This window comes from Pan troglodytes, chromosome X (genome assembly GCF_028858775.2).
Source record: "Pan troglodytes isolate AG18354 chromosome X, NHGRI_mPanTro3-v2.0_pri, whole genome shotgun sequence".
Classification (NCBI taxonomy): Eukaryota; Metazoa; Chordata; class Mammalia; order Primates; family Hominidae; genus Pan; species Pan troglodytes.
The window spans coordinates 107,646,871-107,674,415 of record NC_072421.2 but is presented as its reverse complement, the minus strand read 5'-3'; the positions used below and the strand labels follow the sequence as shown (position 1 = coordinate 107,674,415).

The 27,545-nt window shown below is 46.5% G+C and overlaps 2 protein-coding genes across 11 annotated transcripts in view; both read right to left on the bottom strand.

Moving 5' to 3' along the window:
* Positions 1-27,545, bottom strand: part of TMEM164 (transmembrane protein 164) — a 181,267-nt gene that overhangs the window by 5,157 nt on the left and 148,565 nt on the right. For 7 of the 10 annotated variants that reach the window (XM_016942933.3, XM_016942937.4, XM_016942929.2 and 4 more), the window contains 2 exons: positions 7,652-7,752; positions 1,315-5,926 (listed from right to left, as the gene is read on the bottom strand). In XM_016942933.3, the coding sequence (XP_016798422.1) occupies positions 5,720-5,926; positions 7,652-7,752 (308 nt within the window). In that variant the 3' untranslated portion in view covers positions 1,315-5,719. Of the gene's footprint in view, positions 1-1,314; positions 5,927-7,651; positions 7,753-27,545 lie in introns of those variants that run through there. The other 3 variants (XM_016942926.3, XM_054676413.2, XR_010154924.1) reach the window with 3 other exon arrangements.
* LOC107971021 (uncharacterized) lies at positions 1,429-3,173 on the bottom strand. The gene has a single exon (XM_054676414.2). It carries the CDS (start codon positions 3,171-3,173, stop codon positions 2,712-2,714), a length of 462 nt encoding a protein of 153 aa, XP_054532389.1. The 3' UTR covers positions 1,429-2,711.

Here is a 27,545-nt window from a genome sequence, read left to right as displayed (position 1 = left end):
GTCTGCTTTGAGGCTGCTGCTGACAGGCCTTGATTCCTCTGCTTTCTACACTCGTGGGCCTCCCCTTTCTCTCTCATCTTCCACACCACTGCCCGGCTCTCTTTCCACTTCTATAAGGACCGGGGGTCCCTGGGCAAGGGTCTACCCAGCAGTGCCAGCACACTGGAAAGGCAGTGGAAGCTGGTGGAGAGTGGAGAGCATGTGAGCTTTGGGGTCTAACAAAACTAGTTTCCAATTCCAGCTCCTCCATTTATGACTAAACCTCCATGTTCTCACTTTCTCCCTACCGTACAAGGACAGCATTGCCAGTCAGCTAATTGTACTTTGATGGGGATTCTAAGAGGTAATGGGAGGGATTTAGCTCCATGCCTGGTGTGCACTTGGAGCTACTACTTTGCTGATTAAGAACCTGAGGCAGCAAGATAAGTGACTTTTCTAGGCTGCTAATCTTCTAGTCCACAATTGCAAGACCCTGCCTCATTCATAGCCTGGGTGCCCAAACACTGGCAAATGAGGAGATCCACCTGCACTGGCTGCCAGGTCTGGCTAGCTGTACAAAGACTGCCCAGGGTAGGGATGGCAATGGCCTAGGTCATTGTCTTTTTCAGCTCTCTTCCTGAAAAAGAACACATGGGGGAAGGACACGAACCAACTCTCCTCACCTCCTCCCCACCAGCCTCTTTCCGCCCTTCCCCTTCGCCATATCTGGCCCCCTTTCTTCCTGTGCCTTTCAGTTCTGCTACCCCTCCCTATCTGGCTACCTCTCCTCTCTAGAAACAGCAGCCCAGGTGAAAGCCTGAACAGGGCCTCTGTCCTGTGTAAAAAGGGCCAATCACAGTCATCATGGGCTGCTCAGCAGGTAGCCTTGGAAAAGCAGGTCTGCTTCCAAAGGGTAAGGCTATCTTGTTCATGGTCCGACCCATGCTGGGTGCAGGCCTGTGCTGAGAAGTGCTGGTGCAGAGCTGGCCCTCAGGAAATCTAGGTTGAGTGGGCCTGAATGTGTTTGCCTTCTCCAGCTCAGTCCTCCAGCCTAGCCCAGTGCACTTTGGGTACCAGAGAGCCCAGCAAACGTGCCCGGCAGACAAGCCCTCTGCTAAGAGCAAATGGCCTGCTGGGTCCCTGGCAGAAGTAGGCAATGTGTGGGAATTCAAGGGCAACCAGCCACACAGCTCCCAGGACAAAGGTGTGCTGAGAAAGCCCAGCTGTCCTTTGAGGGTCTTCCACAGTACGGAGGGCCAGAGGCCCCTTTTGTCTATTTTTCAAAGCAGAGGGCCTTCTGAGAGGGTTCTGGGAAGCAAGGCCAGGACTCCTGGGTTCTCATAAATCTTTTAATAACAGTAAATGAAGAAACATTATAACAGTAAGCCCCATGGTGAGGGTTCCTTTTCATTCAAGGATCTTCAACAACAGAAACACCTGAGACTAAAATTCAGAATGCTAAGTACACAAATTAATGACCATTTATTTCCAAAGGCGACTGCAGATACCATTTCGGTACAATCAAAAGGTTTTACAAGACAGAGAAAACACATTACAAAATGCCCCAAGAGGTGAGCAAACTGGTGGGGGCACAGAGCACGCAAGAACCAGCCTGACAAAAATCCTAAGCCTGCTGCTGTTTAGGGAGAGTACAAAGACTGGTTCTAAGGGAAGCCACTGTGTGGGGGTTCAGGGGAGACAGTGACGGGTCTGCCCAGTGCATAGCAATCCCAGCTGGGAACTGAGGAAGGACAGGGGTAGGGGAAGAGGGGCAGAGGCATTTGCTAAGCTCCTGACAGAAACCATTACAGATCAGCCTATCACATTCTCTTCACTACAATAACACCAATATAAATGAAAGATTCTTTAAAATAGAACACAAAATGGACACCAAAAGAAAGCAAGAGTTTTCAAAACAACAGCTTTGTTTGAAATGACTTTTGTTTTGTTTTATTTTTCATGGGGCTTTGTCTGTTTCTTGCCATGAGTAGCAAACCAGTGTACAAAAATGTCACAGACGAGAGCAACAAGCGACTAGGTTTTCCTGAGCCCAAATCAGCTCACTCTATATACACAAAAGGAGGGCTGCCTCCCTGTCACTGACTCTACCCACCACAAAGCGGGCAGGATGGGCAGTGGGGGGAGCTCCTTCCCAGCCTGGGGCCTTGCCAAGGAGCCCACAAGGACCTGCAGGAGACCCTCCATAATCAGCGTCAGTGTCTTGTCTAACAGCATCACACATGGTCCTTTTTTCCTCCTCCCCTACCTCCCCTTCAGTAGAAACCAGTAAGAAAATCCTCTTCAGGAGGGGACAGATGACTCTGGGTCAACATCTACAAATCCAAGGAAGTCTTTTTGGCAGAGGGAGGCAGGAAAAATGGCCCTTCTGCCACTCCCTGAGCCACCCAGCTTACCCCCAGGGCACTGCCCTGCCCCAATACCGGTGCACAGAGACCTGCTGACAACTTGCTCTCTGTGGGGAGCTGTGCCCACTTCATAGGACACTGAATTACCAATGATCACAAATATAAAAACCTCAACAGAGGCTACAGCAAAAGGGATGATCTGACAGCTAGACTGAGGTACTGTACGGTAAAGTTCGCCGATCACCCTGGTTAGCCCGGCGACCCTGCAAGCAGCTTCTATGAATGCGATGAAGTTTGAGGAGAGAGAGAAAAAGAGATTGCTGACTTGGGGAGACTGAGTCTGTGGCTTCAGAACCCTGCATGCCTTCACAGGCTGGCAGAGGAACATGTTACTGTTGTGCCTCTGGGAGGAAGATGGGCCAGATCATCTTTGGTGTACAAAACCAAATACTGAGGGCAGGGAGGACCAGAAGCAGGCGTGACTGGGTCTCTGCTATTTGGAGTGGATGCCACAAGTTGGCCAGCTCCACAGACTGTTCTTGGCCCACATCCCTGGCCAAGGCTACCTAGGGGCTGGAGGGAGTACTCTTTTCCCTTCCTAAGGCCATTTGAAAGGAAACTGCCCTCTTCTACAAACACCCTCACACACGCGCAGAGCTCCCACACGCTGGCAAATGGCACACGGAAACCTGGCTGGGGAACTGGCTTGGCACTGACAGGAAAGCCCTGAGGAGGAGCTGGGAAGACAGCCCCACTGGCCACTGGGTGTGCAAGCTCCAGCTTCTCCCTCACTCCTGTACCAAAGCTGGGGCAGTAGAGGGCCGGCATAGGGCAGATATGAGGGCTACCCTATAAGGAGGGCTACCCTGTAAGGCGGGCTACCCTGTAAGGCAGGCTGCCAAGAGTCTGGTTGGGTTGCTTCTCTCCACGTTGGCTTGGCCCAAGATAAGAGTGAGATCTGGACCAGTTCAGATGCCTTATGCTCCCCAATGCCCCAAATACAGGCCATGGCTCCTTGTGAAGCCTATAGACTGGGCCCCCTCTATTCTTTTGACCTACATGTTTCTGAGCCAATCTGGCCCCCAAAAGCCCTGCATGCCCCCTTTACTTCTTCCTTCCTTCCTCTGACAGGTGGATCTGTCTCTGGCTTGGCCATGCCAGGCATGTGGCTTTTGCTTTCTTCTCTCCTTCCAAGCACCAGAAAGTGCCCTCCAGAATGGGGTACTAAGCTGTAGACAGAGCAAAGGCAAGCTTGTGGAGGATGTCAACATGGGGAAGGCTCGAGCAACCAGGCAACCTGTGCCATGCCACAGAAACGAGGAGGAGGAGAAGGCCTACACAGTCACACCCCTATGACATTCCGGAGCTAGTCTTCAGCTGAGGCACAGATCCTCTGCTGGCAGCAACTCCAAGTTCTGGTGGAGGACAGACCAGGCCCCCAGGGGCTCCTCCCACAATCCCCTTCCAACTTCTCCTTTTGTAAAGAGGCCAAGGGGCACTGAGGCCTTGTGTATTTCCTCATCAGCTATTCCTACATGTAGCAGTTTGACGGTGGGCAGGGCCAATCCAGCCATTCAAGGAGCACCTCCCCTGGAGGGCCACCCTAAGGTGAGGCACTAAGAAAAGTTTGGCCCTGCCTTCAAAGAGGGCCAAAAACAAAGCTTACGCATCAAAAGGAGCTCAGGAGAGTAAGAGCACTTGGTGCCCTCCCCTCCTGCTCCCCAAGCCCTGGGGATTGATAGCCTCAATGCCCGCAGGCCTCTGCAGAAGGACGGTCCCTCCCAGGGTTGCTTCCTATAGGTCCACTTGCTAAAATTATGACCACTGAGGCACCGAAGCTCAGTGTAGGTCAAACACGGTCAAACTGGAAATACTGGAACTGGTCTAGGTCAACTGTGTTGCCTAGAGTGGGACAGGGGAAGGGAGGCTCATCAGACAAAGTCACCAAATGAGCTTTTCTGTTCTTAAGCAAATCTGTTCCTAGTGGGAGTCAATGCGGAGTCAGCAATGCCCAGCCACTTCCTGCCTGCTTGAGGTCCGTGCATAACTGAGCTGAAGTCCTTCAACAAAAGCTCCTCCTTGTGGAGCACCTGAACCTCCACCCATGAGGACTTAATTCTTTGGCAGCCCCCTTTCAACCTAGACATGGGATTTGGGGGTAGACAGGATGAGGAGGACGTGATGTCCCCCACATTAAACAATTCAGCACTGAGTGTGGATACACTGAAGAAATCTGGCCCTAGGGAAACAACACTGGCAAGAGCTATAGCTGCGCAACCCCGGGATGCTGACATTCCCTGTAAAACCAAGAAACAGATCTACAGAATCTTCCAGAAATGGGCCCTGATGCGAGGATTCTCCAAACTCAAAAACCAACCAACCAGCCAATTCCAGCTCATTCTTCCCTGAAGCTGCCTGAGAGAGGGAAAGAGGGAGGGAGGGGGGAGGGGGAGGGGTGGGGGGAGAGGGAAAGGGAGAGGGAACACATTTAAGGGGCACTCAAGATTAAAATGGTATCTATTATCAACATTTTCCTAAAACAGAGTGTATGATTCAAATCACAGTTTTCTGTGCTCACTTCTGATTGGGATATGCATCAGTTCTCAACTCTCACAGGCAGAACTTACACAGGGTCTGGCCTAGTACTGTATATATCTTGACCCTCTTCACTTTGGATTTGTCATTGCAATAGATCTCCAACCCTCTCAATGGAATCTAGCCCTTGGGCTGGGTGGTGCTCTCACCTCCCACCCCAGGCAGCATCCTGGAGGGAGTGGCTGGTTGGCTGCTTACTTTGAGTCATGGGACACCAGTGACCAGAATCTAGCTGGTTCTGTCTTGACCATGAGCTGTGAAATCCCTTGGCTCTGGACTTGCCGCTGGTATAGAAACAAGGCCTCAGTCCCCCGTGGTAAGGGCTGTGCTGGAGACTAAATGGGACGCCAGCATAAGCCTGGAGGTCCCTGGCAGTGGAGAAATGAAACACAACCCAATCTCATTGCTTCGATGCCAAAAGAACTACTACTTGTTGTTCCCTTTCTCCTCAACCAGCTGTTGTTAAAGCACCGACAAGCAGAGTGAAAGAGCCGCTCACTGCAATCTCCCCATGTAAGGCCACTAGGAGCAGAGAGAGAGCCAAAGGGAAGGAGGAAAATCCAGCGCCCAGCACTACACCCCAGGCTCAAGGAGACATCGTAGGGGGAAGAGCTGGGGAAGGAAGAGTGGTAGAAGAAAGGGACAGAAAGGAGGAAAAAGAAATACACCAAACATCCTACTGCCCTCTCCCATGATTTCATCAAGAACTGGGTGTTCTCCAAGTCAAGTCACGACTTGCTTCCTCAGGGAGGAAAAAAAAAAAAAAAAAATAAGCACCTTCAGTCTATTTTCTTGGCTGGAAGCCGGAGCAAATCCAGCAGATATTTACACAAGGGCCCAGCCATGTATGAGAACAGGATGACCAGCTTCCCGTGGGTCATGGTCATGAGAGTCTGGTGTCCCGAGGCCCAGATGCGATACCAGGGGCCGTAGAATGGGTCTGAGATGGCCGGACACAGCATGTTGTTCAAATTCACTTCGGTGACCTGCAGGGACAAGGGAGGTAGAGTGAGCGTTCACCATCCTTAGGCTTTCTCTGGCTTCTGCCAGTTCAGCCATCTCTACCTAATGGGGGACTAGACAAGGAGGGATTGACCAATCCCCACCTGTTTATAAAGGGATTTCTTCTCTCCCCTCTGTTTTCTGAGTGAGTCAAGGCTAGAGGCCTCTGGAGGTGATGGGGGAGGGCCGTCTAGTGGAAAAGCTATTCAGTTTTGCTCACGGTCTTGCCTTCTGTTTGGGCCCAGAACTTGTTGCCATTCCTGAGCAACTACTATGTGCCTAGACCCCGGAGAGGTGTTACGGGCTAAAAGTACAGCCCACAGCGTGGGCCCTGCCTCCACGTAACTGCAATCAATCAAGTGGGGGTGGTCAAAGGTTTACTACATCTGACCCCAAACCAGACAGGGCTCACCCAGCTTTATACACTATGAGGAGGTCTGAGGAGCATACAATATGGGGGCTGAGTCCTCAGAGAAGATTTCATGACAGAAGTGGTACCTGAATGGACTCATGAAAGATGGATGGGGGTTTATGGTGAGGAATGGGGTGAGGGTTGCCCTCCTTGTAGGAGGCGTTGCCTGAGCATGGTATGTAGGGTGACATGAGCACACTGATGCCTCTGGAATCTGGGTCCCAGTGGAGAGCAGCAAGTGGTAAGGGTGTGAACTTTGTACGGCTTCCTCCTGAGAGCGCGGGAAGCATTCACACTGTTGGCAAGGAGCTCAGACTAAGCCCCCAGCAAACCAGAGCAGAGCCATACACCAGAATGAGGAAGAGAAAGTGACTGCTTCTACAAAGGTGTTGGGGACATCAGTTACACGCCCTAGTCATGCTAGGTCACGCGAGGCTCCACATGGCTAATGCTACATTACTGCCACTTGCACACAAAACCAGACATGCGACACCTGCCCCGGGGACGGTCGCAACACCTGCCTTCCAAAGCCCTTCAAGCCTGTTCACATTAAAGACAAGTCCTCACCACCTCTCAGGGAAGTTGGGGCTTTTATACCATGTCAAAGAGAGGTGGAGAACTCTCTGCCCTCAAGGGTGAGGTGACTCATTCAGAGCAGTGGCAGAGCCAGGACTTGAACTTGGGTCTCCTGACCCCCAGCCCCAGTCCTGAGCTCTTCCTACTCATTTTGCCACTGATATACACTGTTACACTCAGCAATTTTGGGCTCTGGATAACTCAGCTACTGAGTCCAACCATCCAACCATTCTTCATGACTCCAGGAAGTTCTAAACACCCCAGAATGCCACAGGATTTCCCCAACACCACACTTCACTGGCCATGAAGCTCAGGGAAGAGTGCAGCCTTCAGGGCCTATGAATGGGCCCAGGATGGACCCAAGGTCAGAAGACTCCCCCAGGCCAAGGGGCAGGGTTAGGGTCCTGCCTCCCCACGGGGTCCACAACAAACCACTTTCCAGTTGCAGCTCATTGTTTCCGACCCAAGTGGCCATGAGTGAAAGGCATCCTTGCCTCCCCAGGGATGAAAGAAACAGTCATTACTGAAAGACTCAGAAAACTCTTTGGAGAGGCCAAGGCTGTAGATCATAAATCAGCAATCCAGACACAACAATCTGACATCCTGGCCTTTAGCATCTTGCATTTTCAAAACAAAGTGATACGCCAGCACCAACCAGGATTATCAAGATTTATGGAGAACTGCAAACAGAGGGGATAGAAGGGGATATAACCAAACTTACCAGGCCGAGGATCTGCAAGATGCTGAAGTGATAAAAGAACATGAGGCCAGTTGAGAGAAGAGCCCACCGGAAACTGCTGAGGGGCTCTGGAGTGTAAGCACCTGGAGGAAGAGGGGAGATGGTGAGATGGCAGGAATAGTGACCCACTTCACCTTTGTACCATGAGGGTGCAAGTACTGAGGTCACAGCTGCTGCCTGATGACTGTTCCTTTTACTGATCACTGGCAACTACTCAAAAGACAGCCCCACTGATTAGCTGGGTACTCAACCCAGCCCCTTCCTGCCCTCTGTCCTGCCACTTATTTCTAGGGTCACTACAAAGAGAGGACTCTTTTTTTAATCATAAAAGTGGTATGTATTCATTAAAGAAAATTTTCACATGAGTTTGTCTCTTTGGTCATTTTCTCTGCCTCAGGATTTTCTTTTCTTTCTTTTCTAAATTAGTATTTGCAATCTTACTGTACACATAATTGTATACCCTTCATTCCCACATTTATTTCCTCGTGTTTCTAAAGAGAAATGTCATTGAGGAAGTATGGTGTAGTGGTTGAGAATGTTAACTATGAAGTTAGATTTGAGTTCAAATCTTGACTCTACCGCTTACGGGCCATGTGAAAAGTTGTTTAAAATCCTTGTATCTCAGTTTACTTGCCTGTAAAATGGGGACAATAGTACTACCTACTTCTTAGTGTTGAAGGAATAAATGAAACAATATACTGAGAGCTCTTAGTTCAGGGTCTGGTACAATGTAAGTGCTCAGTGAGTGTTAAATGCTGGCATTATCTTAATTATTATTCAAATAACTGAAGAATGTGCCAACTCTCCCCCAGGGATACCAAAAATGATATATTTTCCCTCTATCATTGCTAAAAAGTATCATCCCAGTAGGCCTCGATATATTCCACATCTTGGAGAATGGGGGCATGGTTTATAGGATGTTGTGGGTATCACTCTGAGTGGGAACTCAGAGTGGGGAATGCTGAAGAATGAAAGGGACCTGGAACCCCCACCCCAAGCAATTAGGGTTGACATCATATCCTAGACTATTATTTTCCCAAATCAGTCTTTCACTGATTCATCCATTCATTCAACAGTTATGAGGCACCTTGTGTATTCCAAGTCCTGTGCAAAGCTTTGAGGACAGGAAGATAAAGAAGGCAGGTTCCCTGCAACTGCAGACTCACAGTCAACAACTACAACACAGGGTAGCTGGTGGGATGACTGAGGTCTGCGCCACCTGTTATGGGAAAACAAAACTCAGCCAGGGGCACAAGGAATGCTTCTTGGTACAGCAAGTACTGGTGCAAAGCCCAGAAGGACAAATAGGACTTAAGGAGGGGCCTAGGAATTCCAAAGCACAAGCTTGCATGGAGACAGACAAGAGTGGGGCAATTCAGAGAACTATGGATAAGGGTTCCATGGGGCCACAGGGGAGAGTGTAATGGGGCAGTTAGCAGGTACTAGCCTCAGAGGTTCGCAGGGCTGGTCTGCTCCAGGCTGCGACACATAGGACACTAGAAGCCATGCTGAGGGCTTTGGGCTTCATCCCATGCACCAGGGTCATGAACTCAAATGCCCCAACTCTCAGGCAGATAATTGGAAGCAGGGGTGCGACCAGGGCCTAAGAGACACTAGGGGATGCTGGAGACTGTCAAACTGAAAAGCCCACACCCGTTCTAAAGAGGGCAACCACCACTCAGCTCCATCCAATCATTGCCCTGAAGGGATGTGCACCCAGAGTTACCAGTTTTTTTCACTTTTGCAAGAGAAGCCAATATATATGAACTTTTATGTGAAATTTCCTGATTTTCCAATGTTGGCAACTAATTCAAAATGTTTTAAGAACATTTTGGACCAAGCAAAACATGTCTTCTGAATGGATTTCAGCCCATGGGTGGCCAGCTTTGAGCTCTGCTGTAGAGTCACAGAAAGCAGAAGTTTTGAAGCAGTAAGGTGAGGTGATCACGTGTGTCTGCAAAGGATCACCCTGGCTGGTGTGCAGGGGATGGACTCAAGCAGACAGAGTCGAAGCAGGGAGGCTGGTAAGAAGATTGCTACAGGAGCCCAAAAAGAGAACAGGATGAATGGCCTTGGAAGGCAACAGCAGTGAGGCTGGAGGAGAGTGGGGGGAAAATCACCATGATGTGGAAGAAGATTGGAGAAGATTGTTGGGGAGATGGGGGTTGGTAAGGGAGAGGAAGGATCTTGGAAAACTCCCAGTGTTCTGGCTGGGGTATCACTGGGTTGATGGTGCCATTTATTGCCATGGAGAAGAGAGGAAAAGGCAGATTGGGACAGAAGGGAAATGATGAGGCCAAGTTTAGACATGAAATTGAGGTGTATGTGGAATATCCAAGTGGAAATGGGTCTTTGGCGGCTGCCTGTACTCTAGGACATATAGTGTGATGGATAAAAGCATGGGCAGTGGAGCTCAACAGGTAGAGGTTTGCAAATCCTGGCCCCATCACTTATCAACTTTGGGGCCTTGGGAAAGTCTCAGCATCTCTTGAACTCGGTTCTACTCACCTATAAAATGGGGTGGCACTGCCTAATTCACAATGTTGTTGGAGAGATGAGATGAGATAATATACCGTAATTACAGTATTGTATCTGGGATTTAGCAAATGCTGATTATTTTCATTGTTATATGAGTCACAAACTCAGTGGAGAGGATGGGGGCGAGCATGGAGATGTAGGTGTCATCAGCACACAGTGGTAACTGAAGTCATGGGAACATACGTAGAAAGAGAGAAGGAAAAGGCCAGAGGCAGAATGCCAAGGAAAACCATGTAAGGAGAGCATGTGGGCGAGAAGAGAAAGAAGACTTTCTTCAGTGACTAAAGTGGGGACCAGGGCTGGGGGCTCTTCTGTGGAAGAAGCTCAGGCTTGCTTTAGGCTCATGGCACATCTGAGTCAGAAGGCCCTTGCAGACATAGATATCATTCCCTCCATTTTATAGATGGAGAAATTCCAGGCTAGAAGATGGGCAATGTCACAGCCAAAGTCATAAGAGTGGAGCACTGGAGAAATGAACTCTCACGCACTGCGAGGGGACTCACTAGGGAGCTCAACGCTCCTGTTGCCACTTGTGAAGGCCTCCAGCACACAAGTTGGATTGTCTCTTCCCTTGTCTGTCCAACCCTCTAGACCAAGTGCATCTCAGGGTCAAGGACCATGTCAGGCCACTTCTGCATTCCTAGCATCTAGCACAGTGCTTGGTGTGTGAAAATGCACAGAGCTATGCCCTTAAGGCATGCACACATTCCTGTCTGCTGAATGAGTGTGGACTGGGCACCGTGTTGTCACCCTGGCTGCGGTGGGCATACAGGGGAAGAGGAGGCCTGGAGGACAGACAAGGGCTTAGGCTGCCACTCCTCCCACTGCTGGAGCCCCCAGTTCTGTTGTCCCGGGTGCCCCCTCCCTCCATCCTCTCTGCTCGGCGCCCCCTAGTGGCAGATGGGCAGCAGTGACTGAGCCAACAGGCGGTGGCAGGAAAGCCCGTGGGTGTTGGTGGGGGGTGTCCTCAGCCAGGAGGCAGCTCTGCAGCCAGCCCTGTTATCATGCTCCTCCCGTCTTGCCCCATGCTGCAGAGGGAAAGGAACACTCAGAGATACTACCAGGGGACACTGTTTCTCAGTGCTCTCACTGCCCCTTGCCCAAACCCCCACTTTAGTAGCATTCATTCTGTGCTGCATCATCCATCCCATACCAGACTGTTAGTTCTCTGAGAGAGGGGCTGTTTCTGAATTACCTCTTCACGTCCAGCACCTGGTACACAGTGGGCACTCCAAAAGTAATCACTGCTTGGGTGAATGAATGGTATAGACTTTCTGGAGAATCATAAAATTATAACTCTTTGCCTCAAAAATACTACTTTGTGGACCACCATCAAATACCTAAAAACTCCAACAAACCACCCTAATTTGCGCAAAGATATTTACACCTGCGCTATCTATAATACTGAGAAACTGGAAACAAACCAAGTGGGGAGATAGTTACATAAACTATGGTACCTCAACATTGTGCAACAGAGTCCACTACCATTCAAATGACAGCTAAACTATGTATCTGTCTATGGCTGGTAATGGCAAGGACAAAAGACAAAACACCAGGCAGTATACAAATGGCAGAAAATACAGCTTAGTAGTTTAAAAACAAAGGCCTTGGGGCCATGTAGCCTTGGGTTTGAATCATGGCTCTGCCACTACCCATAGGAGTGACCTTGGGCAAATTGTGCTGCCCCTCTAAGCCTGTTTTCCTGCTGGTGGGCTGAGGGTAACATCTACCTCTAAGGGCTGGTGAGTGGAAAAAGAGAGATAAAAGTATATACGACAGCTATCCTGGCATGCAGATGGCTGCTGCTATTTTTTATCATGGCGACCACAACCATCCAAAATCTTATAAAAGACTAGAAGATGATGGGGCATCTTCTAAAGAGGTGATCTTCTCTATGAAGGAGGACTTCCACTATGGCTTCCATTGCCTTTCACTGTTACTGATTCTTTTCATTGAAAAGTTGATCAAGTATTCAATTTTTTTGAAAAAATAAAAAAAGAAAGTACTCTGAGAATAGATGATCCAGTCTACACAGATATATGCAAATTGTATGCAAACACATATCATTCTCTTTTCTGTATACCTGCATGTGGCCCTTGGGAAAATCCCAGTGAAAAACCAGTTTTCTTCTAAAAGAAAACAGAAACTTAAGCACTTTCAAAAAATTAAACATACAAACCCTTTTTCTCCTTTAAGAAAAAATGTGACATTTTTTGCTAGCATCTTATATCCCAGGAAGAGAGAAGCATGTCAGCTGTAAAGGTAGGGGAAAACCTAGATAATAGCTTTTTCTAAAATCAATTTCTGCCAGAAGCAAGTTTTATGAGTCCTGGGAAAGAAGTCAGTTGCACCAGCAGCAGCCAAGACTGATCCCCACAGGCCTCCCAGGGGCTCCTTTTCTCATCCTATAATCCCACCCATGAAGGACTTATACTAAGGAGATGAGACTGGGCAGTGTGACATCCCACTCTCTAATCTTCTTCCTGCTTCCTTCAACTCACTCACTTATTCATGGTACCCATTCACTCAACATCTACAGAGTCCACACTGGGAGTAAGACTCCATGCCAGACAGTGGAAAGAAGGAGGCAAAGATGGTGGTCCCCACTCTTGGGAACTACCTGCGTTTACAAGTGAATAATGCAATGGTGTAGTTAGGTAAGTGCATTAAGTAACAGGGACACTGAGGAAAAGTAGCTGGAGAAGATGACAGTTGAGGTGAGCTTTGCAGAACCAGAAGGGGTTAGGGTAGGGCCTTGAAGGAAGGAGAGGTTATAGCCTGAGAAAAGCTGTGGAGACATGAAACAGCATGCTGTTTGTGTGCAATTAGAAGGAGTTCTGCGTTACTGGAAAGGAGAGAACTTTGTGAGAAGGGACACATGTCAGGAGATGAAGCTGGAAAAACATGCAGGTGAGGCTGGGTCATGAAGAGCCTTGTTTGCCATGCTGGGAACTTGGCCTTTATCTTATATACAATGAGAAGCCACTAAAAGGTTTTAACAAGGAGAATAAAAAGGTCAAAGTTATGTTTCAGCTACCTAGACTGCTCTAGCAGCAATGTGGACAATGGACTGGAGAGGGACAAGACTGATGACAAGTTCAAATGGTACTGCAGTGGCATAGAGGACTTGGCAATTTGTCAGACAGGAAGGAGACATCTAGACTAACTTCCAGGTCTATGGCTTCAGTAACTGAGAGGAGGTAATTTAGGGAAGAGATGAGCTCAGGTTGGAGCATGCCAGCACTGAATGCCTATCCACTACACCAGCAGATGTCTCCAATAGGCTGTTATGTCCAGGTCTAGTGCTCAGGAGAGGGAGATGGCCTGGAAACAGGACTTGGGGTATGGATAAGATCAATGAGAAAGAGTCCACAAAATGTGATAAAAGGCTCAAGGAGGAAGCCTGGAAAATAGCAACAGTTAAGTGGCTAGCAGAAGGAGAAAGATCCATGAGAAGTCAAGATTGAAGACAAAATTAAAGAGGCAATCGTAAAGCTAGGAGAGAGGTGTGCTGGAAGTCAAAAGAATATCAAGTTTCAAGAAGGAAAGGATCAATAATGTTAAGTGCTCTATTACTTGCACCAACCAATAAATAAGGTAGCCACTTGCCACATGTGGCTAATTACATTTAAATGAATTAAAATTAAGCAGAATTAAAACTTTGGTTCCTCAGTCACATCAGCCACATTTCATATACTCAGCAGTCACATGTGCCTGGTGGCCACCATATTGGACAGTGCAGAGATAGAGTATTCCCATCACCACAGAAAATTCCACTGGGAACACACTTCTCTATAGGGGTACAGTAAAGGCAAGCACTTCCACTGGGTTTGGCAACATGCCGATCACTAGTTAGTAATCTTTGCAATAGCCGTTTCAGGAAAGTAGCAATGCAAGAGCTGGATGAGGAAAGATGAAGAAGAGTTCTCTATGTGTACAAGGTAAGGAAGGAAATTCCAGGAAAAGGGAACAGGATAGGCAACAATCACAGATAAATCATTAGCTCAATTCCTATGTTCTCAATCTCTTCTCTGAATGTTCCCTTCACCCTTTTGTTGTTACCCAACCTACCTCTCCTTGCCTGCTTCATCTGTGGCCCTCTAAAGTAGTGACTGATTTTTCTCCTTTGGCCCATGTAGGTAGAGTGAATAACTTCTTTCTTTTCATTGTAGTCCTAGACGAGTGGCCCTCCCTTCTCACTAAAATCCTACCACTACCATACTGTACCACCCGCTATCCTTCCCTTTCACAGTCATCTACAGACATATGGGTCATGGCCCTCATTCCTTTAGTACCTGGCTCACTACCACTCATCAGATTTCTTGTTAATTTCAACATGCATCTAGATGAACCTTCCAGCATCCTGGTCTGTCAGTTCCTTGGCCTCTTGTTCTCAATGACCCTGCTCTCTACCACATCTCAGCCACTCATTATCATGGTCGTGCCTGAGACCTTATAATTATGTATATCTGTAGCCCCTCCCTAATCTCCAAGTCAAGCATTCCCACTTCAACCACCACTTCTACCTTTCCAGCTCACTCCCGATAACCATGACCCCAATACTTCTTTGACCCCACTGGAGTCTGTGATCCATTGGTCCTACCATCTTTTTACTGTCCCTCATGGCTCCCTTTTCTGTCCTTAAATTCCATGGCCCATGATTCTAATTATCCCTTGCATACGCCTTTGACTCCATTGTTCCTCTCATTATGGAATGATACTCAGCTGGAAAAAAAAACCCAGCCCTGGTTGAATCCAAAGCTCCTCCTCTGCCTTGCTTGTCCCTCACAGCTGAATGTACTAGAGAAAAACAACAGCGCTGACTGTTCTCACTTCAAATTCGTGATCACAAACCTCAAGTGCATCTTTCATGTTGCCAGGCAATCATACTGTATTTCCCCAGTCCATTCACTCTGTCACGCTCCTAGGCCACAAATTAATATTTTCTCTCTTCTCGAATCTTTAATACTTCTATCCCATTTTCACTCTGAGATATTAACCTTGCTTCCCACTTCACAGAGAAAAAAAAGAATCAGACAAAAACTTCCATAAGCTTCCACAATCACATTTACCCATCTATCTGCATCAGTGCCCAGTATGGTCTTCCTTCACTCCCCTGCTCCCTGTCACCACAGATGAACTGCCCTGTGTCCTAGCCAAGGCCAGCATTTGCACTTGCATCCAGATTCCATCCCCTCTCCCCTACTCAACAGCATCACTCCAGTCACTGTTTCGTCATCTTATGTCAACAATTTCTTCCTCTCTACTGGATTAAGTCCATTAGTGTATAAACGGAAAGTACTTTAATAGCTCCCGTTCTAAAACCAACAAGTCAACACTTGACCTCACTTCCCCATCTGGCCACTACCTCACTCCTCTGCTCCCCTTTATAGCTAAATTCCTTGAAATAATTGTCTATGCCGGTGCTGTCCAATATGGTAGTTACTAGTCACATGCAGCTGGTGGGCACTTGAAATGTGGTTAGTTTGAACTTGAGATGTGCTGTTATTATAAAATGTGCACTGGATTTCAAACGAAATCCAGGAAAATATCCTGGTAATAATTTTTATATTGATTATATTGGAATGATAAAATACTGGATATACTGGGTTAAGTAAGATCTATTATTAAAATTAATGTCACCCGTTTCTCTTACCTGCTTTTAATGCGACTACTGGAACATTTGAGATTACATATGTGCCTCACATGTTTTTATTGGACAGCACTGGTATACTCCCTACCTAGAATTCCTCTCTCTTACTGTTCTCTCTTAAACTCACTCTTATCAGGCTTCCCTCCCTCCATCAAAACAGCTCCCATTAAGGTCACAAATGACTTTTTCATTGCTAAATCCAATGGCCAATTCTCAGGCCTCATCCTATGTGCCCTGAGGACAAAACAGGGTGAGGCTAGAGGCTGGGAAACCAGTTAGGTGGCTGTTGCAATAAACGAAGTCAGGGATGATCTGACCTGAACTAAAGTTGGAGTAGTGGAAATAAATTTGAGAAATGATCAGAAGGTCAAATTAATAGGATGTGGTCACTGATTGGATGGGGGCAGGGATAGGAATATAGACCAATGATTGGCTTTAGATTTTTGGCCTGGATAACAAATAGGTGATGGTATCACTGAAAAGGATGGGGAACATCAGAGAAGGTACAGGTTTGGGGATAGGGAAGAGAATGACAAGTTTGGTTCCTGACAACAATGTATTCCCATCTTTGGTACTCTTTAAATGAGATACCTCCATTTTTAGCCTTTGTAAGCTGTGGCTGCCTAAAAGATATCTCAGCATGGCACAACCCCAAGACGATCATGAATATTTGATTCCCCATTCTTAGCCACTGAGTGTAGGCTCAAGTCAGGTTTCCCCTCATCCAGGCATTTGACCAAAAAAACCTATCCTCTATTCTGTTTACTGTACTTGGAAGTGGAGGATGTCCTGGGTTAAGTGTTCACAGGGAAGGTCCATCTTGTCAACCTCCCATCCTAAGAGGCTGGAGAGTCTACCCAGGCCATGCTTCACCCTCGAAGAGCCTAGTTGGGGCTGACTGGCCACCCAGCCTGTGGCTAAGGCAATTTAAAGACCCACCTTCATCCATGAGGATCAGAGAGGCAGCCCCCTGACAGTAGTACACAGGATGAGGGCCCTGAATTGGCAAAGAATCCAACAGGTGGACCTGACCTAGCAGAATATGCACTGAAGTCCAAGGACCCAGGTCCCAGCTTCTACTCTTACCAAGCTGCTGTGTGACCTTAGCTGTGTCTCTGCTGAGCTTTACGCAAGGGGGAGCCAACTCTTGGATCATCTGAGGCAACAAGGTTTCAACTCGTTCTGTATCAGAATCCGCTACAGCAGTGGCTTTCCAACTTGAGTGTGGGTCAAAATCAGAATCTCTAGGAGGGCTTCTTAAAATCCAGCTTGCTGGGCCCTACCTCAGAGTTTCTGATTAGAGTTTCTAGTAGATCTAGGGTGAGGCCTGGAATCTGGAATCTGAGAATTTTTATTAATAACAGGTTCCCTGGTTAGGCAGATACTACTATTCCAGGGACCACACTTTGAAAACAACTGTCCTAGGGAAGTTGTGGAAAATGCAGCTTCCTGGGCCCTGCCCCATAGAGTTGAATCCGGGAAGTCTGAGTGGGCCCTGGAATCTCCACTGTAGTAACAAGCGCTTCAGGATGATCCTGATGCTTGGGTCCTCCAACCATATAGGAGAAACACTGACTTAGAGGGAATCCTGGAGCTGGAAGACGAACCAAGAGACCTGGGAAAAGCTGCCAGTGAAGGGGACAGAGTCTGGCCAGGTGTGAGGAGCAGTGTCTCCTGGAAGGTGAGAAAATTAAGGCAGAAAACACTTGACTTAACCATTTGCTCCCACAAAGGACTCCTGAGCACCAATCACTTCTTCCTCAGCAGGGACAATCCAGTGGTCTTCAGAAACTCACCTACCCACCTGTTGCACAAGGCTCAGCCCTTCGCCAATCAGTCAAATCCCTCAGGTCCCCCCTCATCCACTAACCCTTCAGGAGCCTCAGGATTTACCAGAGTTCCTATACTTTCACCTGCCCTTACCTGACCAGTATAGTGGAGCAGGGAAGCCTCATGGAAGAGGGGAACTTCTCTAACATCCTAACACTAGCTAGATGGGAGAGGCAATGGGCTCAATGGTATGGAGGAGAAACAGGAAACTCAGCCTGGATACTGATGTCAGCATGACCTTGGGGCCAGTTTTTGAGCTGCCATTGGCCAAAGTGCTTCCGCTTTAACTGGTCCCAGAAAGTAACTAGCACAGGAGGTCCAATCCTCATCCTCCAGAAGATGAGCTGAAAGCCCACTCAAGAGAGAGATGGCCTGCCTAGAACAAACAACACTGAGGTTCTTAACCCCAGTTTCTTGAAATGTCCTCCAAAAACATCTGAATTGCCTGTATTTCAAAACAGCCTTCTCAGGCAGGCACGGTGGCTCATGCCTGTAATCCCAGCACTTCGGGATTCAAGGCCAGCCTTGGCAACACAGTGAAACCCTACCTCTCCTAAAATTACAACAATTAGCTGGGCATGGTGACGCATGCCTGTAATCCTAGCTACTCAGGAGGCTGAGGCATGAGAATCCCTTGAACCCAGGAGGTGGAGGTTGCAGTGAGCCAAGATCACACCACTACATTCCAGCCTGGGTGACGGAGCAAGACTCTGTCTCAAAACAAAAAAACAAAACAAAACAAAAAAACAACGTTATTACTGGGTGTCAAGCCTGAGGGTCACTGCTCAGCAATTCTGAAACAAGAGCTCCCTCTAGTGAAATAGAAAGGGATTTCCCAGCAGACTTGAAGCAGGCCCTCCACCCCACCCCCCGCACCCCAGCAGCCTGGGGAGACCAAAGGACTCCTTCTCAGAACAATGTTTGAAATGCATAAAATAAAACCCAAAGGAATTCAATTATATTAAAACACAGTTACCAAAATATTTTTTAAATTTTGTAATATACTAATTATGTTTCTTTATAAATACATTTAATCACAAGATCTAGCAGGAGGCCTAATAACTACCATCACTTTCAAAGCAGATGAGCATAAACACTATCCTGAGATGGCCGCTACTACTGAAATGTGATAGGAAGCCATCTGTGATTGCTACTGACAACAAAGACACAGGTAGGGCTAATACCACTGGTGCTTGTTGTCTGCGTTCATGTGCTACATTTCTGCTAGAGGTCAGTGAAAATAAAGATGTGACTTCCCCCCATTCAAGTGAATGAACCCCTTAAGATCCTATTTGTGAACCCCAGGTTAAGAACTGCTGCCGAAATGAAAACAAACACAACCAACCAATCGAAACACATCACAAGGATGAAGAGAGGGGAACTCCTGAGTTGTGTCACCAGCCGTAGGCAGGACCAAGCTGTGGGCCTAAAGCTGTGTGGGCACTTTCCTCCAACCACCTTGTGGCTGACTTCCTCCCAACCCATCCCACTAGAACCTCTGGAAGCCCACCACCACCACTGGCCTGGGGTGTTTATGATCAACCAATCTGTCTATACCTGCCACCTTTCCCCAGAATGTCCCTTTCACCTCCTCACCCTAAGGAACCCTGGCTGTCCGCTGAGGGTGTGATTTCTTCCACTAACAGCTCTGAGAAGGCTGTTCTTTTTTAATCCTTCTATTCCTGCAGCAATTTTTTGTGGGGGAAGGGAAGTTGAAGATTCCTCTAGCCCTCCATTATTGCTTCTAGACGTTTACTCTTCCCTCGTTCTCTTTCAAGATTCAGTTCCTCCTCTTTGTCACTGTCACCTGTTGTTGGCCTCCAGGTCATTGAATTCATCTCAGATCAGTGTCACTTAGCTTACCACCTTCTTTTATACGTTATACCTTTTCCTGATGGCATTCTGGGTGATTTTAACATCCATGCAGGCACCTCTTCCAATACCCTAACCTCGTGGCCTCCTGAACCTCCTCAACTCTACAGGTCTACTCCACCGCACTAACCACAACCTGCCTTCTGTCATCACTTTGAACTGCCCCGCCTCTGCTGGGATCATCTGACCACAACCTCCCGACAGTTCAGCTTTCATATCCTTATTCCTACTATGCGCATGCCCCTAGACCTCCTCGTGACCTGTGATCCCTTGATGCTCCTTACCTCCCTCCATAGAATTCCTCCTTGTTCCCCAGCTCTCTTCTAGCCTTTCTTCCACACCAGCTTGGACCCCATGGCCTCGAACTCTGACACCAGCACTCTCAACTCCCTGGTGGGAAGCAGAACTCTTCATCCCCCTCTCCCCACACTTCTATCTATCCCCTCACTACATCATCCCCAAAGGGTGGCTTACTAAAGGTGAGAACCTAAAAAACTGCTCAAACCACATTTTATTAGATTAGTAGGCAGGGCCACAGTATATTGGCAAGCTGAAACCATACTAATAATAGCAAACAACTTATATACCACCATTACATGACAGGGACTGTTATAAGCGCTTTATATATTAATACATTAAGTCATTTAATGCTCATTACAACCATATGAGGAAGTACTGTTATTATTTTTATTTTACAGATGAGAAAACTGAAGCTTGGAGAAGGTAAGGGAACTTGGCCAAAGTCACACAGCTAGTAAGGAGGAGAACCAGTATTTGAAACCAGGTAGTCTAGCTTTGTAATGGGCAGCATGTGTATTTCGTCATGCACATCTCAGCAGAACCTGTCTCTTTGCATAGCCAGGCCTCTTCACTTTCCTCTCTAGCTTCTCAATGCCTTTGATAGGGTGGAAAGTATGGGGGGGCCTGTGCTACACATCTAGCCACATTATATTCTCTAGGTACAGAGTGGGAAGCTCACCTAGATGTTGAGAACAAAGCTGCAAGCTCTCGCCCAGCACTAAAGATACTGGATGCCTGCTCAGCTAATAATAAAGTGCTGCTCTGTCTCCCATTCTGCTATTGCTCCTTGGGTGACCTGTCCTTGGTCAGAAACCTGAAAGCAATACAGTGCGTTGCAGGATTACCAAAACTCTCCAGAACCCCTCAAACATCCCTCACTTTCTAGATTTTCAACAATACTGACCCTACTTACAAAGCCTCAACATTGGACGGATCCCTCCAGCCAGATGTCCTGCACCTCCACTTAGGCTGCTGAACCCCAAATGGGGTAACCGTACAAACCAGTGCCAGAAAAATCCACGGATTCTTCTTTCAGGAGGGCCCCACAGTGCCAGTCACCAACCTTCTAGAGCTATGTTGTCCAATAGCCACTAACCACATATGGCCATTTAAATTTCAATTCAGGTCAGGCAAAGTTGCTCTCACCTGTAATCCCAGCACTTTGGGAGGCTGAGGTGGGTGGATCATTTGAGGTCAGGAGTTTGAGACCAGCCTGGCCAACATGGTGAAACCCCATCTCTACTAAAAATATAAAAATTAGCCAAGCATGGTGGCATGTGCCTGTAGATCCAGCTACTCAGGAGGCTAAGGCAGGAGAATCGCTTAAACCCGGGAGGTCGAGGTTGCAGTGAGCCAAGATCTCGCCATTGCACTCCAGCCTGGACGACAGGACGAGACTCCATCTCATCAATCAATCAATCAATCACCCAACCAATCAATTTCAATTCAAATTAATTAACCTTAAAATCGAATGAGAAATCCAACTCTTCAGTCCCCCCAGGCACATTTCAACTGTTCAAAAGCCAAATGTAGCTAGTGGCTACCATGTGGAATAGAACAGATATAGGATATATTCATCATCACAGAGAATTCTATTGGACAGTGTTGAGAGAGTCTAGGCTTATCTCCTTCTTCCATTTCCCACAGCACTTATTTCTCTTGTCATTACCCTTCTCAATCCACCACCAAACCCCTGTCATTCTCAGCAGTTGTCATCAACTTGTAATTCATCCACTCCCCTTTCTCCCTGGTACCTTCAATGTTCCCTTGGCTCTACCGGGCTTCAGTTTAGCATTTGAACATGCTCAGCCCTGGGGCAGAGAGAAAGGGAAAAGGAGGTGAAAAGGAGAGAAAGGGAGGGGGAGAAAGGAGGAGGAGAAACACCCTCCCTTGGCTCTGTAACACCCTTAACCCCTCCTTCCTTAATGCCCTTAACTTCTTCCCCGTAATTCCCACTTCTCTAAGGACCTGATTTTACTGTACCTCTTAGATCCAACATGGCTTGGCTAATACCACTTTGGGAAAAATTTCTACTGCCTTAGTTTTCAGGACAACCAGCCTCTCCTTCTATCACTGATCTTTCCTGCAATCTCCTTACACTCTTCTTCTTCTGTCTACTGTTTGCAAGTTGACGTTCCCCAAGGCTTTCTCTAAGTCCTATTTTATCCCTACCTACATAGTTACCCTGGACCAGCTCATTCATTCCAATGTTTTCATCTACTAGTTCTATAACCACTGATACTAAAGTCAGTGTCTAGTCCAGATTCCCCTGAACAGCTCCAGAATATTTTATCCTAATGCTTCCTGGGCATCTCAACCTAGATAGCCTATAAGCACCTCAAACTCAAGTAAAATCATCTTCCTCGCTGCTATGGTCTGAATGTTTATGTTCCTCTCCTCAGATTCATGTTGAAACCTAATGGTCAATGTGATGGTATTAAGCGGTGGAGCCTTTAGGAGCTGATTAGGTCATGAGGGTGGATCCCTCATGAATGAGATTAGTGCCCTTATAAAAGATGCCCAAGGAAGCCTGCTTGCCCCTTCCACGTGTGAGAACACAGTGAGAAGACCCCATCTAGGAGGAACAGGCCCTTACCAGACACTGAATCTTCTGGTACCTTGATCTGGACTTCCCAGCCTCCAGAACTGCGAGAAATACATTTATATTGTTTATAAGCTACTCAGTTGATAGCATTTTTGTTGTAGCAGGCCAAAAAGACTAAGACACTCTCTAAAACATGCTCCTTCCTTCTGCGCCCTCTTCTCAGTTAATGATACTCTATCCCACCCAGTCACTCAGGCCAAAATCCAGGGGCCTCACGGATTTTACCCGCATCCTTATTCCCATAGCACCTCAATTACAACAATTATTAATCAACATCTTTAATAAATAAAATAAATCAATATCCAATATTAATTATCTTAATCTCCCGAAAAGATGTGACTACTGCCACCTAGTGGCAAAACACAGACAACTAGAAATGGTGGTTACTGCACTCATGGCATATTATAATAAAAGTACAAGGAGAAAGGCACATTAAGGAATACATGCCCTTGGCTGCCTAGGAAAGTCAGAGACACCTCCAGAGAGGAGGTAGTACCCTTGAGCTAACTTGCAAAGGAACACACGAAGTTTGCCAGGTTTCAAGTAGAATAGATAGTATGAGCCTGGACACAAAGCAAGGAAGGCTGGGCAAACCTGTCAGCAGATAAGTTTATTCAGAAAGTAAAGTAATGAGCTGGGCACAGTGGTATGTACCTGCAGTCTCAGCTGCTTGGGAAGCAGAGGCAGGAGGATCACTTGAGCCCAGGAGATCCAGGCTGCAGTGAGCTATGATTGCATTACTGCCCTCCAGCCTGGACAACATAGTAAGACCCCATCTCTAAAAAAACAAAACAAATAAAAACCAGAAGGTAAAGTGATAGAATCGGAGTCTAAGCAATGAGAAATGAGGCCAAAGAGATGGATAAGAATCAGACTGTGAATGGTCTTGAATGCTATGCAAAGAAGTTTGGTCTTCATCCTGGATGGGATTTTTAAGCAGCTGAGCAAAATCAGATCAGATTTCCTCTTTCCTTAAAATGGTCACTCTGGAGACTGTATAGAGGATAGCCTGGGTAGGAGGTAGGGGAAATCAGGGGGCAGGGAGAGGAGAGAGGAAGCAAAGTAGTCCTGGTAACAGAGGCTGAGAGCCCACAGTCGGACAGGGGTGGTGAGGATGAGGAGGAAGGGCCAAATTTGCAAACAATTTTGAGAATTTAAACTGTCAGAACTTCTGAACTGATTGGTAAATGGGAAGACGCAGAGGAAGAGATCTAGGATGTTGCCTACGTTTTTTGCTTTGGTAGTGGATGGAGAGTAGAGCCACTAACCAAGACAGGAAACAGAGGAGGAAGACAAGCAGGATGAGAGAAGGGGTACAGAAATGAGGAGTCTAATTGTTATTTTTGAAGTACCTGTACTGCTTCTCAAGCCTGTGTTATCTCTATTGATGAAGAACACCAGGATCTATGGGGCAGGCAGAGCAAAAGAGCCCAAGGAGAAAGAACCAGAGAAGTAGGAGAACCAGGAGAAAGAGGTACCCTGGAGCTCAAAGGAGAAACAAGTGTCTCAAAGGAGGGAGGACCAGTAATGTTACATCCACTGACAAGCATGCTCTCAGTTCATGCAAGGTTCTGAGGCTTTAGAACACAGCAAGGCACAATCCTGACCTCTAGAGACGGCAGTCTAGTTGGAAGAAAGATGTATAATTAACACAAGGCAGAACAGTGGGTAATTAATAATTATACAAACCCAATACATAGTATTTACTATGTGCCAGTCATTGTTCTGTATACTCTTCATGTATCAGCTCAGTGAATCCTCATAACACCCTATGAGGTAGGTACTATTACTACCCTCATTTTGCAAGTGAGAAAACAGACACAGAGAGGTCAAGGTACTCGCCCAAATGCCAGAACTAACTAGCAAGTGGGATAACTAGGATTTGTACCTACAGTCTGTCTGAATCCAGCGACTCCATGGACAGGCAGCATAGAGGCATCTCTGCCCACCTGGTTTCAAACACCAGTTTAAACTCTAGTGCAGGCCGGGCACAGTGGCTCATGCCTATAATCCCAGCACTTTGGGAGGCAGAGGCAGGCGGATCACTTGAGGCCAGGAGTTCCAGACCACCCTGGCCAACATGGTGAAACCCTATCTCTACAAAAAATGCAAAAACTAGCCGGGCGTGGCAGCATGTGACTGTACTTCTAGCTATTCTGGAGGCTGAGGTGCGAGAATTGATTGAACCCGAGAAGCAGAGGTTGCAGTGAGCCAAGATCAGGTCACTGCACTCCAGCCAGGGTGACACAGTGAGTATCTGTCTCAAAAAAATAAAAATAAAATAAACTCTAGTAAAGGGACTCCTAACCTTGGTGGTACTATGCACTCCTTGGGCAGTCTGGGGAAGTGTAAAGGCTGTCTCTCAGAATAAAGTATTTAAGTATACGAAATAGAATATATAGGATTATAAAATAATCATGTTGAAATATAGTTATCAAAATGCTTTTAAAAGGCACATCTGTTTTTAAATTTTGAGGTAATGATGAATGCCAATGATTTTTTGAGATATCTGCAACAACTCTAACATAAGAGGAAAATATGTGTAATTTACATTAACAACAGCATGCCAAGTGCTGCTAATGTAACTGTGGTTTGTTATCTACATTCCTTACTAAAGGATATACCACAAAGTCGGCCCTCCATATCTGCAAGTTCTGCATCTGTGGATTTGACCAACCACAGATCAAAAATATTTTTTAAAAATAAAAATAACAATAGTAAAAAAAATATACAAATAAAAAACAGTATAACAACTATGTATATAGCATTTACATTGTATTAGGTATTATGAGTAATCTAGAGATGATTTAAAGCAGGGATGTCCAATTTTTTGGCTTCCCTGGGCCACATGGGAAGGAGAATTGTCTTGGGCCACACATAAAATACACTATTGATAGCTGATGAGCTGAAAAAAATTTTTTTTCAAATATAATGTTTTAAGAAAGTTTACAAATTTGTGTTGGGCCACATTCAAATCCATCCTAGGCCACAGGTTAGACAAGCTTCCTTTAAAGTATACAGGAGGATGTGTGTAGGTTAGATGCAAATACTACGTCATTTACATTAGGGACTTGAGCATCCTTGGATTTTGGTATTTGTGGTGGGGGAAGTCCTAGAACCAATTCCCCATGGATACCGAGAGATGACTGTATTTCAGTTGCAGTTAATGGACATAAAGATGTGATTATTTTTCTCATTCAAGGTCATGGGCCTCATGTGATGTACTCCCATAAGTCTAGTGGACACTGTGGGAATTAAATGAGATCAAGATCACACATGTAACAAACCCAGTGCCTAGTAAACATTAGCTTGTAAGATGTATAATAAATTATGTGCAATTTGCAGTACATGAATACGTCCCTGAATAGAAGGTCATTCATTCATTCATTCATCACCTACATACCAAGAAGAAATGAAAAATTCCTGTCCTCAGGGAGACCTGCATGTAAAGACTATACTGTGAGGATGACAAAAATGGGAGGAACAGAGGCAGCTGGCGGGAGCTGGGGTAGAATAGTTACAGAGGGCTTCTTGGAGAAAGTAACTACTGACGTGAGTTTTGAGAAATGAATGTTTCTAGGCCCACAGCTGGAGAAGAGCATTCCTGGCAGAAATCACAGCATTTTCAAAGGCACAGAGGCATGAAAATTGGATAAAATACTCAGGGAACCCCAAGGATTTGGGTATCACCACAGTGTACAGTACAAAGAAGGGAGTGTAAAGACATGAGGTTGGAGAAGGGGTTGGGTACCAGGTCATACGGTCTTGTGCACTGGGGAAGATGGGGGGCCACTGAAAGCTTCCAAATGACAAAGAGCTATGATCCTATTTGAGCTATAGAAGTAGCTTTGGAAGCTCCAGGAATGGGCTTAGGGGGAGCAAAGGAGGCTGGCTGGAGAGAGATCACACAGAGTCAATTATCATCATTGAGGGAAGACATGCGCAAGGCTTGGCCCAAGGTAGTGGTCCTAGAGATGGTAAGGAGAGGATGAGTCTGAAAGATATTTAGGAGGTAAGAGCAGGAGGACCCAGTGATTTCTCCACACAGCAGCCAATATGATCTTCTCCACAAGCAGATTGGATCATGTTGGACTATTTAATAAACAGTGTGGGGACAAATGGGAAGCCAGCTGGAAATAAAGTTGGATCTTTATCTTGCACTGTATATCAGGATATATTCCAAGTGAATAAAAGACTTAAATGTAAAAAATAATAATAAAAGGAACTATAAACATACCAGAAGAAAATATGGGATATATATTTTTTATAACCTTGGAGTAGTAAAGGGCTTTCTAACCATGACTCTAAATTTAGATGCCATAAAAGATAAATTACATAGAAAGGTAAAAATTCAGCCGGGCAGGGTGACTCATGCCTGTAATCCCAGCACTTTGGGAGGCTGAAGTGGGCAGATCACGAGGTCAAGAGATCAAGACCATCCTGGCCAATATGGTGAAACCCCGTCTCTACTAAAAATACAAAAATTAGCCGGGCGTGGTGGCACGTGCCTATAGTCCCAGCTACTTGGGAGGCTGAGGCAGGAGAATCGCTTGAACCCGGGAGGCGGAGGCTGCAGTGAGCTGAGATCACGCCACTGCACTCCAGCCTGGCAACAGAGTGAGACTACGTCTCAGACAAAAAAAAAAAAAAAAAAAAAAAGAAAAGAAAAGAAAAAAAAAAGAAGAAGAAAAAGAAATTTAAAAATCCTGCATGGCAAGAATAAAACATTAGCAAAGTCAAAAGAAAACACAACTGAGGACAATATCTGTAGCTCATATCATAAAGGGTAAACTGTTAATATTTATATGTAACAAGCTCTTAGGATTCAAATTTTGTAAAAAGGCCAACACAATTGAACAATGAGCATGTGATAGGAGCATGTAGTTCAAGGAAGAGGAAATCAAATGCCTATTTTATTTTATTTTATTTTGTTGAGACTGAGTCTCACTCTGTTGCACAGGCTGGAGTGCAGTGGCACAATCTCGGCTCACTGCAACCTCCACCTCCTGGGTTCAAGCGATTCTCATGCCTCAGCTTCCCGAGTACCTGGGAATACGGGCATGCGCACCACCACACTT